This window comes from Camellia sinensis, chromosome 2, assembly GCF_055761805.1.
Source record: "Camellia sinensis isolate YWXY chromosome 2, ASM5576180v1, whole genome shotgun sequence".
Classification (NCBI taxonomy): domain Eukaryota; kingdom Viridiplantae; phylum Streptophyta; class Magnoliopsida; order Ericales; family Theaceae; genus Camellia; species Camellia sinensis.
Genome location: NC_138962.1, coordinates 96,589,248 through 96,606,118, shown reverse-complemented (window position 1 = coordinate 96,606,118; position 16,871 = coordinate 96,589,248). Strand labels below are relative to the sequence as shown.

The following is a 16,871-nucleotide window of genomic DNA, read 5'->3' as shown; positions in this document are numbered from 1 at the left end:
CGAGCCACTAATTGGTCGCTCGAGTGGTCTGTAATTTTTTTGGGTTTTCAAAACTGAAGATTTAGCTTCCAAATTTCATTTCAAATTTAGATTTATGCATGACTCAATTTAAACATGTAATATCATTAATAAATATGAACACATGACTAATTTCCAAATCTCAATACAAAAACCTTCTTAATTTGTCCAAATTTGAATGTAATTCATTTTATCCATATCAAACCTAATTTCAAACTCATAAGTTTGAAAATATGAATTAAGCTTTCAAAATATAATTCCAAAACTTAGGTTTAAACATGGCTTGTCTAAAAATATACAAACTCTTAAATAATTAAGAAAACTTGATCAATTTTAAACTCAAAACTCCTTTAATATAAAATTAAAGCTCATTCTTCATAAACTCATATTTTTTAACCCAAAACTTAATTATAGATTGTAGGAGAGGGTTCAAGAAAGGAGTTGAAAAATTCGAAGATCTTCGAAGATCTTCAAAGATCCTTGAAGAACAACTTCAAATTCTCTAGAATATGATGAGAGGCTTAGATTCTTCAATAATCTCAACTTAGGAACACAACAACAAAGGAGATGATGGAGATAAGAGATTGGGTGAAGAAGAAGGCAAAATGGCTAGAGAATAGAATAATGGCAAGGCTCTCCCATTGATCTCCCACTTTCACTTTCAAGGTTGATAATGGAGAAGGGAAATTAGTTCTTTCCCAAGAGTTAAAAATCTCCAAAATCCATCCCTTGTAAAGCTATGGGTGGGTGCTATTTATAGGCACCTCATGATGTAGGATGGAGCCCATGTGCAAGGCACATGGGGGATATTCTCTCTAACCACCTTGTCCGAGGAGGTGACCTCTCCGAGGAGGTGACTTCTCCGAGGATGAGAAAACCCCGAAGAGGAGATCAATCCCTCGGCGAACCCTTCTTCTTAGCCACACCTAACCAATGATCCCCAATCATCCTAAAGGGTCAGGGGTAGTCCCAGAGGACGTCCTGCCGCAAAATATTGCCGAGTCTCATGGACCCCCCGGGGTCGTGCCACCTCGACCCGGGTATAGGCTAGTTTAACCGAAGAGTGAATTTATCTCCACTCACCGTCCTCGGGATCGGGTCCTTTGTTCGAACTCCATTACGCCCATGGTTCTGGTGCGTAGATCCCGGAAAGCTCCGAGCCCGCAAGTGTTCTGGGACTCATTAACGGAGCGACTTCTGGATTGCGTCTAAATCCGTTCGAAGCCAAGTGTTTAGGACCTCTAGGTTCGTGGATCCGAACCCTTTCGAGTCCGAGTGCCTCGGATCTCTAGACTTGCTTAATACCCTTTCGAGTCCGGGCCCGAGTAAGTCTCTAGGTTCGTGGATCCGAACCCTTTCGAGGCTTAGAGCCATTTAGCCCGTTTGATGGTGATAAATTCGGGCCCATCAATCTTGGACTATTGGGCCTAATTAATTTAATGGGCTCAAATTAGCCCCTCTTACATAGATATTTCAAAATATGTTTAATTTGAATTAAGTATTTAAATTGAATTACACGCATGGATTCAAAATTAAAATTAAACCAATTCCTATCTTTCATAATAAAATCAAAACCTTGTCTAACTTTAGGTTAACCCCAAATTTCCATAAACTTGATTCTCACAAAATTTTTTCCTTCTTCTCTTCAAAACATGAAATTGATTATCTTAAATTCTTCAAAATCCATGATACATGTATAAAACACTTATCAAAATCCAACCAATTCTACATTATCAAACTCAAACTATAATTTGACTTTTTAATTTATATCACAACTTAATCCCAAACTCATAAACTTTAAAATATGAATTAAATTCTAAAATCTTGAAAATCCACAATGCATGTAAGGATAACCTTCAAATTTCTAAAGGATGACAAAGATCAAACTCAAATATTAAATTACAACATCAATTTCTTAATTATCAAACCTAACTCAAATTTTCTTCATTCTTTTTCTAATTCTTTCTATTTCCATGAAATTAAACCCATTTTCTTCTTGATTTTAGTTGTTAAGCAATTAATCTATAAGGATTAAGCTTAAACTTTCTAACCAAAAGTCTTCAATTTGTTAAGTCTCTTGACAAAGCTTGAGATTCTTCCCTTTGTCATCAATTTTTTATCTCCCCTTTTCTAGAGTTAAGCTTCCACCACAACCTTCTCTCTCTCTCTCGATCTCGATTCCTCTCTCTCCCTCTCTAAAGCTTTTCCAACAAAAGTATTCTCTCAAAATTGAGTTCATCACTCTTCTTTACGAAGTTAACACAACATACATACACCCACTTTCAACTCCTTGTACATGTGTACACACACACTTGTCAACACACACCCACAAAATTGCTCAATACACCCATACCCACATGCACCCTCAATTCTAGATTCTTTCATAATTCAATTTATGTTTATGATTAATTTAATTAAGAAACATCTAAGGGGTTGTTTGGGATGTCCTAAATAAGTGCACTTTTTGACTTTTTGAACTAAAAAGTTGAGAAAAAAATATGGTCGTTTGGGTTAACTTTTAAACTTTTTATGGAAAAATGTGTATTAAAAAATTGTATAAATTAGTGTGTAGGAGAAAATTAGGATTGGAAGTTGTGCAGCCGTAATTTTTGACTTTTGGTGAATAGTGATAACTTTTTAACTTTTTGAGTAACTTTTTGACTTTTTGGCCACATGCTAAACTTGGCCTTAGTCTTAATAAATATTGATTAACACATAATTAATCAATCATGACTAATCACATATCCCACATAATTCAATTAGTTTAATTTGATTTCCAATAAGGCCCAATTAATTTGATTTAATTTTACCAATCTAAATCAGATTTTTAAAAAACTCCTAAAAAGCTCCAAATATCAAATTAAACTTATTTCCATTATCAGTTTTGGTTTCTCAAATTATTTAAGCCTTTAATTTCAAACCAAACTCAAAATCTCTGTCAATAAATTACATATTCAATTAAACACTTCATAAATAAATTTAATTCATGATAATCTTAATTCTCAATCCTCATCATCACCTCATAATTTAATTAACTCCAATTCGGACCCAATTGATCAAATCTTAATTTTACTAAATTGAATCAAATATTTAATTAAACTCCCATACAGTCTGATACTCGAAATTAAAATAATTCAATTCGCCAATTATACTCTCTTGAGCCATTTAGGCTTTCAATTTCTAATTCTAAAATAAATCCTCAATAGAATCACATACGAATCAGTCTCCACAATTTTCATAAATCCCAAATTAAATCAGAATAATGGGCAATTAAAATTCAAATCTCCTTAATTAATTAAATGCTAATTAATATACGTGGTGGGGTTGTCACAAGGGGTTTTCTTGTGCAACACTTGAATAGGAAAGCAATTGATAAGATAGGCAATGGTAAGAACAGCTTAACCCCAGTAGGATCGAGGTATGTGCATAAAAAAAATTCATGCAGTGAGTTATAACAACAAGATGACGATTCTTGCATTCTGCAATCCCATTTTGTTAAGAGGTGTTGGTACAAGATGTCTGATGAGTAATGCCATCAATGTTGAAATATTACCCTAACCTTGAATCAATATACTCACCCCTATTGTCAAAATTAAAATGCAAAATTTTGACAATAGCCCCAAATTGAGTGCAAATCATTTAATGAAAGGTATGGAATATAGAGAAAACCTCACTCTTTTCTTTTAGTAAATACACCTAAGTAGTGTAAGAAAAATCATCAATAAACGTGACAAACCATCTATGGCTTTTTAATGAAATAACACGAGAAGGATCCCAAACATCAGAATGAATCAATGAAAAAGGAACAAAAGCTTTTATTAACACTTGCAGCAAAAGAAACTCGGTGTTGTTTGCCAAGTTAACACGACTCATAATTAAGCTCATAAACTTTATTATTCATAAAAGAATAATACGGTCAATTTCTGGAAAGAGTCTATAGTTTTGATGCCTATAAACTATAAGCATCAAAATTTGAAGCTCATAAACTTTATTATTCATAAAAGAAAAATACGGTCAATTTTCGTTTTTGTCGCCTCTATGGCCTTCAATTTAATCTTATAGCATCAAAATTTATAAGAATAATTGAACAATCTTATCAACATATATAGTGGCTAATCTGTAAGCATCAAAAGTAGTCTTTACAGGCAAAAAATGTGCAGATTTAGTTAATTTATCAACTATAACCCAAATAGAATCCATACCTCTAGGAGTTCGAGATAGGCAAACAACAAAGTCCATGGTCAAATGCTCAGAATGTGTGCTTTAGATGTTCAAGGGAGCTGGGAGGACTATTTGCCACTAGCTGAATTTGCATACGATAATAGTTTCCACTCCAGCCTCAGTGAAGAATGTAAGAGGAGTCCAAGTTTTTGTGGAGTTGGCCTAAACGTCTCACGCACGAGACTTTGTTTTTGTTCTTTGATTTACCCATTTTTTCTATTATGATGGATCCGTTGGATCACCTATGTTTATTTTGATTTATGGCATGAGTTATTATGACATATGTGAAAAATGTTTTGGTATGCCATGTAAGCATAGCTAAATGAACAAAACTTTTAAGACTGCTTTCATTTGGCCCCCCTTTACTATTAATGTATGTTTGGTTTTGTTTGAGGCCGTAGGTAATCTTATGATTACTGGCCGGTTATGACCTTAACCTATTAGGGTGGGTTCGTATCATGACAATTAAATAGAGAGGTGGTGATTTTGAGGCTATGATTCTAGTTCTCAGATGTAGTAGTCATAATGGGACTCTCTCCTTTAGGTGGGTGAGAAGTAGTAGTACAGTAGTACAGTCACTAGACGGGTTAGCCATTTATACTCTACTAGCACAACAACAACAAAAAAATGCACTAATCAGAATTATGAGAAGTTGGAATGGAAGCAAAATCAAGCACAAACCACTATGGGAGCATACCAATCAAATTAATGGGGCTATATAATGACCCAAAAAAATAAATTAAATTAAGGAAACAAGGAACCTCCAATCAAAATAAAAGCTGAACTATTCTTAGAAAAATAGGAAAAAAGTTATAGGTTTAAAACAGGTTTGTAGATGGACCAATCAATACATATGATGAACTAAGCCTCAAAGGGACATCAACGACAGCCGAAAGGAGGCAGAGGGACTGCCGACTAGGTTGAAACAGACAAAGAAGTTGTCAGCTAGTCCTAGGTGACCTTTAGCTGGTGTTAGCTTGGCCTGGGTAGCCTCTGGCTAGTGTTGATTGGGCCTGATGGCCTCCTACTACTGTCGGCTAGTGATGGGTAATGATGGGTGATGGCTGGTTGTTGTTGAAAGGTATATGGGTGATGGGATTAGGGTTTTAACTTTGATACCATATTTGTTTTATGGAAAATAAAAGTTAGGGATTAATGAGACCATCAGTCCCTTAGATATTAATAATATGAAACGTACAATAGAAGTCTCAAGGCACAAATAAGAAAATTATAACTAATGACAGCAAACTAAAATAATAATATTATTCTAACAATATCCGTAATCCCATAATCACATTCTAAATGTTTTTGAAAACATTATTAAAATTATGATAGTTTTTTTTTGGAAAATTTACTCATAAGTCCTAGTTTCTTAAAAGTTGAACCATTTAGTCCTAAAAGATTTCTTATGCTCCATTTAATCCCATTTGCACATCAATTTAATGTTTGAAACATTAATATGATGTTCGAAATCTAATGTTCGAAACATTAATCTGATGTTCGAAATCTAATGTTCGAAACATTAATCTGATATTTGAAACATTGTAATGGGACCTTTCACTCTATAAGAAAACTTTTAGGACTAAACAGTGTATAAGTTATTAATTTGGGATTTATTGGTGCATCCCCATTTTTCTTTTTTTTTTTTAAATATATGGTCTTATTATAGAGTTACAAATATCCAATTAATTTGATATTTTTTTATGAATTATCTACTCAATGAATCTTATAATATGAACAATTCGAATTATCAAAATAAACTTAAAATAAGCTTTCACGGCTCACAACAATTACTATTTCATTGATAACAAAAAGTGGATTTTCCCAACATGCATCTTTCATTTTTGGGTAAATTACATTGACATTTTTTAGATTTGAAAAAAATATAGGGGGATGCACCAATAAATCCCAAATTAATAACTTATGCACTGTTTAGTCCTAAAAGTTTTCTTATAGACTGAAAGGTCCCATTACAATGTTAATAACATCAGAGTCATGTTACAAACATTGGATTTCAAACATCTAATGTTCATCAAATTTCAATAATGTTTGAAAATATAGGATGAAAAACATCTAATGTTCATCAGATTTCAATAAATTTTGAAATTATAGAATGAAACATCAGATCATTTACATCATTCACATCATGTTGATGTAAAAATGGGACTAAATGGAGCATAAGAAAACTTTTAGGACTAAATGGTTCAACGTTTCAAAAACTAGGACTTATGGATAAATTTTCAAAAAATATATATATAAGTCATTTCATTGTTTTGGTATAATTTTATATATATATATATATATATATATATATTAGGTTAGAAAAATTAAAATTAATGCAAATAATGCGAAGACACGAGAATCAATAAGAAAAAACATAATCATTTTAGTATAAAAAATATGATAATATCATTTTTTAATTAATATGACTGATAAATTATTGATTGAAAAAAGATAAGTGTTATTAAATTATGATAAAAAAAATTCAAACACCAAAAGAGATCAATGTAATTCATTTTGTAAAATTATTTAAAAAAGAATTAGAGTGGCTGTTATGCGGGGCACATTAGCCATAGTTTTGCAGCCCTTGGTATTTATTTCGGAACTCAATTTTGATAATTATAACCGTTCATTTTTTAGAGTATTGAGTAAAACATACTGTAAAAAAATTAAATTAATAGAATATCAATAATTCTTTCATCGAATTGCATTTGTATCTAAAATAATAATAATAAACATAACTTAAATTATAAATCTAAATATAAATGTAATTTAATAAAAAAAATTATTAATATATATTTTAAAAATTAAATAATTTAAATTATCAAACATAAGACCTCCTTTGGAAAGTAAGAATTTTAGTTTAAAAGTCAAAAAGTTATAAAAAAATCAAAAAACTTATAATTTATACTAAAAAATTAAAGGTTCTATTTTCTCTCTATTTTTTGTACATCTTTCTATAAAAAATTAAAAAATCATTACAAACATATAATTTTTTATTAAAATATAAAATAACATGTTCTTAAATGAGCCTAAAATCCCAAAATAAACGGCACATTTACCACGCACACGACAGCCACCCTTGGTCCATTTAAAACCAAAAGTTAAACCCCACCAAAAAGTTGAGCCATGAGGTATTTATGAAGGGTTATTTACATGGAAATTTTTTAAATTATTAAAAAAATATTATTTTAATTTTTTAAATTAAAAAATGATATATATAAATTTTTTAAATTATTAAAAATTATCATTTTGATCTTTAAAATTATAAAAGTATATAAATAGATTCTCTAAGTTATAAAAATATAATAATTAGACTCTTAACCAAAGGAATCAAAGCAACACACATCGATAATTTAAAAGGTTAATTTTAATATTTTTATAATTTAAGAAACGAAATAATCAGTGTGTTTGGCTTGAATTTTTTAGATTAAGTTTTTTGAAAATTAAATTTTTTGATTTTCATATCCTTTTGTTTTTAGTGAATATTTTTTAAATTTTAAATATTTTTTTTTACTTTTTTAGATACACCTTAGTTAGATGTATCTAAAAAATAAAAAATTTATGAAAAAATATTTTAAAAAATTAATAAATACATAGAAATATAAAAAATGTACTGAATTCTTGTATTTTTTTTATATTTTTGGTATTTAGTGAAATTTAAAAAAAAAATTATATTTTTTTTACTTTTTAGGTGTATTTATGTTAGGTGTGTCTAAAAAATAAAAAAAAATACTTAAAATATTAAAAAAAATCAATAAACATAAAAAAATAAAAAATACGAAAGTAGAATTTTTTTAAAAATATTTTCTGAAAAATAAAAATAAGCAAGCTGAATAATTTTTAATAATTTAAATGATGTTTTTAATAATTTAAGAGTTTCTAGATAAATAATTCTATTTAAAAGATCTTAATAGCTCTCTCCCTATAAAATATTACCAAAACAGGTAATGTTTCCAAAAAACCAAATGCTTTTCGCTCTGACAGTTCCACAGTAGAGCTTTGACTTGCAGAGATCGGCAACTAAACCTATACACATATATATACGAAATATGTATGTATGGAAAATTCTATAATAGCTTGTGATCTCTTCTTGTTTACAGTAGTCCTTTTCCGAAAGCAAGCTAGAGACAGCGCAGACATACACAGAAAATATACAGAAAATTTCAAAATTATATATGCTCTCTCTCTCTCTCTCTCCTCCGTTCTCTTTTACCAGATTCAATCAAGTATGTAACTTTTCTCTCTGCAATTCCCGCATTCTTTTGGAACACTTTTCTGTTTCCTCAATTAGGGTTTATATTATTGTCTATGTATCTACTGTATTAAACATATAAACACGTGTGTGCGTGTGTGTGTGTGCGTGTGTGTGTGTTTTTGTATTTATGTCAGTTTGATCAATTGAAAGTTTGAATTGAAATAGGGATTTTTTTTTTTTTTTTTGCAGGTTGTTATGCTTGTTAGTTTAGTGGGTTGATTTGTATTTGGTTAATTGATTGATGACTAGAGAGATTACTAATATGAATATGGTGAGAGATGAATTGTAGATTCCACAAATGGGGTGTGTTTTTGGTCGAGAGGTTTCGTCGGGCGTAGTTTACGAGTCTAAGGAAGAGAATAGGGAAGCTGAGAATGGAAGGAGGAGTAAGAATTTGAGTGTTGAATCTAGGGAGACATTAAGGGTTGGGGAGAGAAAGATTGACAATGATAAGGGTGGGGCTAATAGTGCTGTGACCCAGGAGGAAAAGGATGACGGTGATCAGTGGTCACAGGGTGAGAGGAGGAGGAGATCAAGGCAGAATCCAAGGCTAAGTAACCTCCCAAAGCATAAACATGGAGAACAAGTTGCAGCAGGATGGCCATCTTGGCTTTCTGCACATGTTGGTGAGGCAATTGATGGTTGGCTTCCTCGACGTGCCGACACTTTTGAGAAGATTGACAAAGTGAGTCATTTGTCTTTATCATTCATTCATTCATATTCTTTAAGTTAGCATCTCCAATGGTTGGATAGACAAAAAACTAGTTTTTGGCTATAATTTAGCAATGAATAGTGTTAAAATGTTTTATTTTAACAATATTGCTCCAATGGTATAATCACAGTGCAAAATTTTTCAAATTTTTTCACCAAATGTCAAATTCAAGTGTTATTTGTGGATCCCCAGAGGAAAAAAGATATAGACACAAAGATTTTAGCTATAGGTAAACATTCTGCTATTTGGCACAATGTTTACCTATAAGTAATATATAACAAGCCATATGCCCTACCATTGGAGTGAAAATTTGGAAGTTTCAAAGTAAAAAATAGCAATCGCAAACCATATAGCACAGACCATTTGGAGAAGCTCTTGGAGTGTTTTATCCCATAGACATAGCTATTTATTTATTTATTTGTTCTTTTTTGTGTATTAGATTGGGTCAGGAACATATAGCAATGTGTACAAAGCAAGAGACAATATGACAGGGAAAATTGTTGCGTTGAAGAAGGTACGCTTCGATAATTTGGAACCAGAAAGCGTGAGATTTATGTGCAGAGAGATTATTATTTTGAGGCGACTTGATCATCCCAATGTTATAAAATTGGAGGGTTTGGTCACTTCAAGAATGTCGTGTAGTTTGTATTTGGTGTTTCAGTATATGGAGCATGATTTGGCCGGACTAGCAGCTAGCCCAGAAATTAAGTTTACAGAAGCACAGGTTAGACTTAAATTTCTACAATTTGTGAACTACAATACTAGCTTGGTATGTTTCCTTGGCAGCATACCCAACTAAGAAGGTATGCTACTTTTTATTCTGCATTTGTTATTACTGCAGGTTAAGTGTTATATGCATCAGTTATTATCTGGGCTTGAGCACTGTCACAACCATGGTGTACTCCACCGTGACATTAAAGGTTCAAATCTTCTTATTGACAATGAAGGAATACTTAAGATAGCTGATTTTGGGTTGGCTACCATTGTGGATCCTAGCCACAAGCACCCGTTGACTAGTCGAGTGGTTACACTGTGGTATCGAGCTCCAGAGCTGCTTCTTGGGGCTACTGACTATGGTGTAGGCATAGACCTGTGGAGTGCAGGTTGCATTTTAGCTGAATTATTGGCTGGGAAGCCTATCATGCCTGGTCGCACGGAGGTATTAACCCACTTCTATGTTCTATCATGAAATTTTTATCTTTATGTCATTTGAAATTCACCATTTTTTTTCCTGTTTTGTAATTTCTTCTTCATGTTTGTGTTAATACATTCTCTAAGTTAAATTTAAAATGGTTCAAGATATGTATTTTTGTTTCTAGGATGATGGGGATAAGTATAACGAATGGTGTTGATGGCTAGAGTGAAGGTTGCATTGTGAGTGTACATAATTTTGGATATAAAAACAAAAAATATGTTTTGTAGGCATGTGTTTTCATTTCAGGGTTGATGACATCTTAGGGGTAGAAAAAATTTGCACTCTGTTTTGTTGCTCGTAGGAGGAGTTGGAACCTGCAAGACCTACTGGGAATCAAATCTTACCAACCTGCTTCTAGTTTCCCAAACAAGTTAAATATCATATGTTGTGTTTCCAACTTTCCAGTCTCCAGAATCTGGTAACAGTTTTTGGACGAAAAGAGGAAACTTGTTTGGCAAACTTTTTGTTTTCTTCAGATTTTGTGTTTCTCCCCCCAAGCGATGATAAGTACGATGCACTTGCCACGTCCCAGTTGGTGCTCAAACCTTGCAATTCTGTTCCTTCGCAGCTGGGAGTAGCAGGAGATACCACTTAACCTAGTAATAGCTGGTGGTGAATTGGCCATAACACATTTTTTGTGAAGGTTTAAATTTAATGTGTTTTATATGGATGTTGAAAATCTAAAAATAACGTGAACATGAAATAGGTAAAACATGTACAGCTGAAAGCATCCTTTCTCTCAGTTCACACCATTGCTTAATTTTTTTAATTACCATTGTGCCCCTCAAGTGAATTACATTTTTGGACATAACCCTAAAATTCAATCTCTCAAATACACACCACCAGCCACCACCATCAACATCAGCCATCGCCATGAACCCCTTCCCTCCTCACCAACCACATCTGCCCAAAGCCACACCCGTCCCACTCCCATCACTGCCCCACCACACCACCATTGCAATGACCACCCCCAATGACCCACCATCTATGAAGCACGGATACGGACACGAACACGGGACACAGCAATTTCCAAACAGTGGGGACACGGACACTGCGGGGGACGCGGCAAATTTTATTGTATTTATTTTTTATATATTTTTGTGTTATGCAGATTCATATTACATTCATCCTAAATCAAAATTAGCAAACACTAACATAGTAACATTAATTCAATAAATATAATCACTACATTTAAACAAATTAATAGATCATCCAATTCACCAAAAAAATCATAATAAACGATAATAAGACCTAAGACGAGAAGGGAAAAATATTCAACATCAACAATATTTTTCACAAAAGTACTAAATAAGAGATGCAAAAGAGAAAAAATAAATAAATAAATAAATAAAAAATGAGCCATGCCGTGTCCCCATATGGACGCTCGTGTCCCCGGCGTGTCTGCGTGTCGAACACCGCCACGGTATCGATTTTGGAGTATCCATACTTCATAGCCCACCATCATCGCAACACTCACTATGCCGCAACCACCACCATCGCAACTCCACCCTTGGGGGCCCACCACCCCCGCGACACACAATCTATGCTACCCCCCTCCCCACCCCCACCCCCACCCCCACCTCTATCTCTGTGATCACCACCATTGCAACTCCATGCCCAGGGACCCTTCTTCTTCTTAGAGGGTTTCAAGGTTAGAGGAGTTGGGTGGCGACAAGGGGCGCTGGAGAGGGAGTGGTGACGAGAGGGAGCTATGACAGGAGGGGAGGGAGGCTGGGGAAGGGGCGGCAACGGGAGGCGAGGGAAGGGGCTGAGGGGATTGCAATGAAGAGGGGAGGCAACTATGGGGTGGCAGCCGGCATTGGCAGTCGTTAGGGTTAGGGTCAGGTTAGAGTTTGAAAGTTGGAGTAGAGTGTATTTTGGTAGTATTTGGATATTGATGGAGTGAATCGAGAAAAAAAAAATCAAAAGCCTCAAATTTTGTGTGGTGTGAACTAAGAAAGTGGTGTGTACTGAGAGAGTATGTGGTGTGCATTTAGAAGCTCCCTATAGACAAAGTTATCAAAAGAGATAAAATTATTTAATTGCCCTCCAATACCGAAAGAAAATTACCTTACTAGCTTCATTTCCTTCATCCCTTGCCCTATACCTGTCCCACCCACACCAAGCCACTGCCATTTGAACTGTCAAAACTCAAAATCCATCAACAAACCAAAAGCCTCCAGTACCCACACAAAATTAGCTCAACTTTACCACTCAAGTCGTTTACAATAAGATTGGGATGTTCAAGATGGTCAAGTTGAGAGATTGAGCTTGGAATGTTGCCCTGCAATTGATTGGCTGAAAGGTGTAGAGAAGTTAAGAATCATAAGCCAAAATGGTATATGACCAACCAACTAATTCATTTGAGCTCATTGACAGATAGAATGTGTATGTTTAGTAGCTGGAAAAGTTTGGTGGGACACGTTCAGATGTTGGATTTTTCCAGCATCGGAGTCATGCTTTCATTGAGTTTAGCCTTCTATTGTTGAACTGGATGTTCTCTGCATGTAACTGTTTGCTTTCTTTCAGCATTTTAATCTTGCACCACGAAATTGTTGAACTTTTAGAATATCAGTTGAGAGCTTATATTGCATAATGCCTGGAATTTTATGTGGGGTACTGCTTTTTAGCTTTCTAAATGCTGTCATAAACTGAGAATTGTTTCTCCCTCTTTTATGCTATTAACATTTGTCTTTTTCTGTCACCAAGGTAGAACAATTGCATAAAATTTACAAGCTATGTGGCTCACCTTCTGATGAATATTGGAAAAAATCGAAGTTGCCAAATGCAACCTTATTCAAGCCCCGGGAGCCTTACAGGCGATGCGTTTCACATACATTCAAACATTTCCCTACAGCATCACTTCCTTTAATTGAAACTCTTCTTGCAAATGATCCAGCTGACCGTAAAACTGCAACAATTGCATTAAGGAGTGAAGTCAGTCTCTGTATACCCAACTACTTATTTAATTTATTATGCACATGGCTTTTCTTGGCTTCTATTAAAGTCTTTCCTTGATGCTAATGCTTTTGTTGCTTGTCCTGATACGATTTTCTAACTTATGTCTGGTAGCTTAAATGTTTTGAAATTGTTGAAATATTTACAATATTTGAGAAACACGGAAACAGCCTTTCCAGAAATGGGGGTAAGGCCGCATACATCTTGCCCTTCCCAAACCCCGTGTTAGTTGGAGCCTTGTGCACAGGATAGCCTTTTTATTTGAGAAACACAGTAGTTTAATATTCAATGTGTGTAAAGCAGCAGTGTGAAAGATTTGAAGCAGTTGTTGAAGACTTGAAGTAAATTCGTAATGAAGAAAGTAATTTAATTATTTCACTTAATCTATTTACTTAAAAAATGAGATTCTATGTCAACGTAGAATATATCTATATATGCACATTTAAAGAAGAAGTTGTGAGTGTCTCAGAAGTCAGAAGTGTTAATCCAAAAATGGGGAAACACTGAGCAGTTGAAAAAAACATCAACCAGAAATTGATTTGGTTACAAAATAATGAGTCTTTCAATATTTGATTAGGTGAATCAGCATCGTAATGAGACTTTGCAGACTAGGGTAAGAAGAGTGGAAAGGAAAGAATGCTTTAGTTTGCAGTTAACAGTAAAAAGCAACTTTTAAAAGTCTGATTAATTTTCATTTCTCAAAAGATCCTTTACATAATAAGAATGCCAACTTTGTCAATGAAGTTCTATCATGCTGGCAAGCAGCTTTGAGTTCATATTGTAATGTGTATCCTTTTGATAATTGTCCTGTTTCATTCTTATTTGTTTGTTTGTCTGTAGTTTTTTACTACAGAACCATATGCTTGTGATCCGTCTAGTCTTCCACAATATCCTCCAACCAAAGAGATCGATGCTAAACGGCGTGACAATGAGGCTCGCAGGTAATGATTATCTTTTAACTTCGTTATTGTATGAAGCTCTGAAATCAGGCTGCCACCAGGAGTTTAATTTATAACTTTGTCTCACTTTAGGTGGGACTGTTTGCTACTTATTGGATCATCAAGATCCCTGATGACATGTTTAGGCTTCTGTTTATGATTGTGCTTGTTGGATGAGGCACCTCCTTTGTGTAAACTTAACCATTGGTCAATTTTTTGGGTTAAGTTACTGTATGATTTTGTTTCATTTAATTTGATAACTTTCTCCATCCCATCTTTCATTTATGAACTCAAATTCAAAATACCATCTTGAGTATGGTGGCGATTAAAATAAGTGTTGAAATAAATACAGAATGTTGAAATATAGGGATTGCAACATTTATTTAAACTTCAATCACATCTTTAAGTATGTAGTGATTAGTGAATCAATTACTAACTGAATTTGTAGACTTTTACATCAATTCAACTTGAGTATAATCTTTTTTCACCTTTTTATATGCATTAAGAGAATTAAAACTTTTGATAGTGTTTCTTTTTTCACATTGAGTAACATTTATTTAAACTTCAATCGCATCTTTGTTTAAACTTAACCATTGGTCAATCTTTTTTCACATTCAACTTCCATTTTTTCTTGGTAGTGTTTCTATTTATTAAACTTCTTTTTAAATGTTTCTTTGTTGTGTGCATGTAGTCTTATATTTATTCACTGATTACTTTTGGCAATAATTGAATGTTCTACTTATGCAGGCTAAAAGCTGCTAATAAAGCCCAGGGTGATGGCACTAAGAAAACACGAACACGTGATCGGGCTGTTCGAGCTATTCCTGCTCCAGAAGCCAATGCTGAGCTTCAATCTAATGTCGATGTATGTCAACAAACCGTTTTGTTCAACTATTTTTCCTTTATGTTAGTGACACGAGTGACCATTTTACTACAACCTAGCTGGATTAGTCACTTGGTAGCCAACCAGATACTACTACTTTCAAGAGAAAACAAACATATAATGGTTTGACCTCATATGGCTAGCAAATGGAGAAACATCATGATTTTAAAAAAATATTCTTTTTTGAAGCATTGTGATTCTTGAAACTAGAGACCTTAAAAAGAAAAAGGGGAACATATAAGAATGTCAAGAAATGTAGTATAATTCTCAGTGTCAAGCTGATACATTGATGAATGTACTATAATTCTCTATTTATCCAAAAAAAAAAAAAATGTAGTATAATTCTCAGGGACATAAACTGCCTCATGGTGCTATAGTAGTGTGATGAGGAAAGGATATGCGGTGGAAGTTTGTGGCACAAACAAGTACAGATAAAGATATATATATATATATTAATTCCAATATTATATGTCAAATAAACTGTAGTATTTTTAGTTGGAAATAAGGTGTACTCTGGATAAAATAGATGGTAAGAAAAAAGAAAATTCGGATCAAGTAGTTTTAGAACCAAAGCTGCGGCAATAAGCTACCTAATATAAGAAGACTTGTGGATAAGCACATAATTGCATTTGTTGCCATCCAAAGGTATCTGATTTGGTGTACTTCGAAGGTCTATATGCTTACATGCTGTCAAATTTTCACAATTTAAATATGCTTATTAGTGATTTTTTTTTTTCTTGTTGCTTTTATTAATACATATCTATTTATTTGGTTGGTTTGTCTCTAAGCAGCGCCGGCGTCTAATCAGCCATGCAAATGCGAAAAGCAAGAGTGAGAAGTTTCCTCCACCTCACCAGGATGGAGCGCTTGGAGTCCCCTTAGGTGCTTCACATCACATCAATCCAGCCATCGTTTCCCCTGATATTCCCTTTACTTCCACCTCATTCACACATTCAAAGGAATATGTTCAAACTTGGTCAGGTCCTTTGGTTGACCCTGTGGCTATTGGTGCTTCAAGGAGAAAGAAGCATGGTGCTCGAGAACAAACTAAATCTTTTACGGGCAAAAAAGACTAAAGTAGCAACCCTCGGGTTACATTGAAGTAGAGTTGCATATATTGAGAATTGCATACAGGGCGAGAGTAGCAGCCCTATTCATTTTGCATCTATCTAATCAACTCGGAAATGCAATTTAAGCTTGTTCAGTGGTAAAATTTTATATTTTTTTTTCCCTCTTTCAATTTTCATATTTTTTTTTCCGCTCTATTTGTTGGGATGGTGAGAGGCTTCCTTTATTATGTATATTTTAATTATTTTTTTCCTCTTAGATCCTTGTGTTGGAACCTTATATTGTTTTGATTAATGACAATTTTTAATAGAAAGTTTGAGAGCCCAATTCTGGTGTTTCAGTTTTTGTTGAACATTACAATTTGATCACTCATCCTACTTTGTTGATTGTGTTTTTTGTTTTTTGTTTTTTCATACAAGCAGACTGTTCATATAGAAAGACTCAAGTCTTTGATTAATATCTTTGAAATATGTTATGTTATAACAACATAACTAAAACTAACAATCCACTATTACAATTCTAACAAATCAGATAATGACATGTCATCTAATTATCTAACCAATTTGTAAACTAACTCTAGCTTAGCCAATGATGTAATGACTATTAAACCACATCTTTGA

General features: G+C 33.6%; 1 protein-coding gene across 2 annotated transcripts; it reads left to right on the top strand.

Annotated features, from left to right (window-relative positions):
* The first annotated feature begins 8,166 nt into the window (after positions 1–8,166).
* LOC114268837 (putative serine/threonine-protein kinase At1g54610) lies at positions 8,167–16,578 on the top strand. 2 transcript variants are annotated; one of them, XM_028210069.2, is made up of 9 exons: positions 8,172–8,468; positions 8,687–9,182; positions 9,649–9,723; positions 9,871–9,933; positions 10,051–10,368; positions 13,114–13,341; positions 14,203–14,303; positions 15,048–15,165; positions 15,975–16,578. In XM_028210069.2, exons 2-9 carry the CDS (start codon positions 8,796–8,798, stop codon positions 16,257–16,259), a joined length of 1,575 nt encoding a protein of 524 aa, XP_028065870.2. In that variant the 5' UTR covers positions 8,172–8,468; positions 8,687–8,795; the 3' UTR covers positions 16,260–16,578. The 2 variants fall into 2 exon arrangements, with proteins under 2 accessions (XP_028065869.2, XP_028065870.2); XM_028210068.2 differs by having other exon boundaries at positions 8,167–8,468; positions 9,649–9,933.
* The last annotated feature ends 293 nt before the right edge of the window (positions 16,579–16,871 follow it).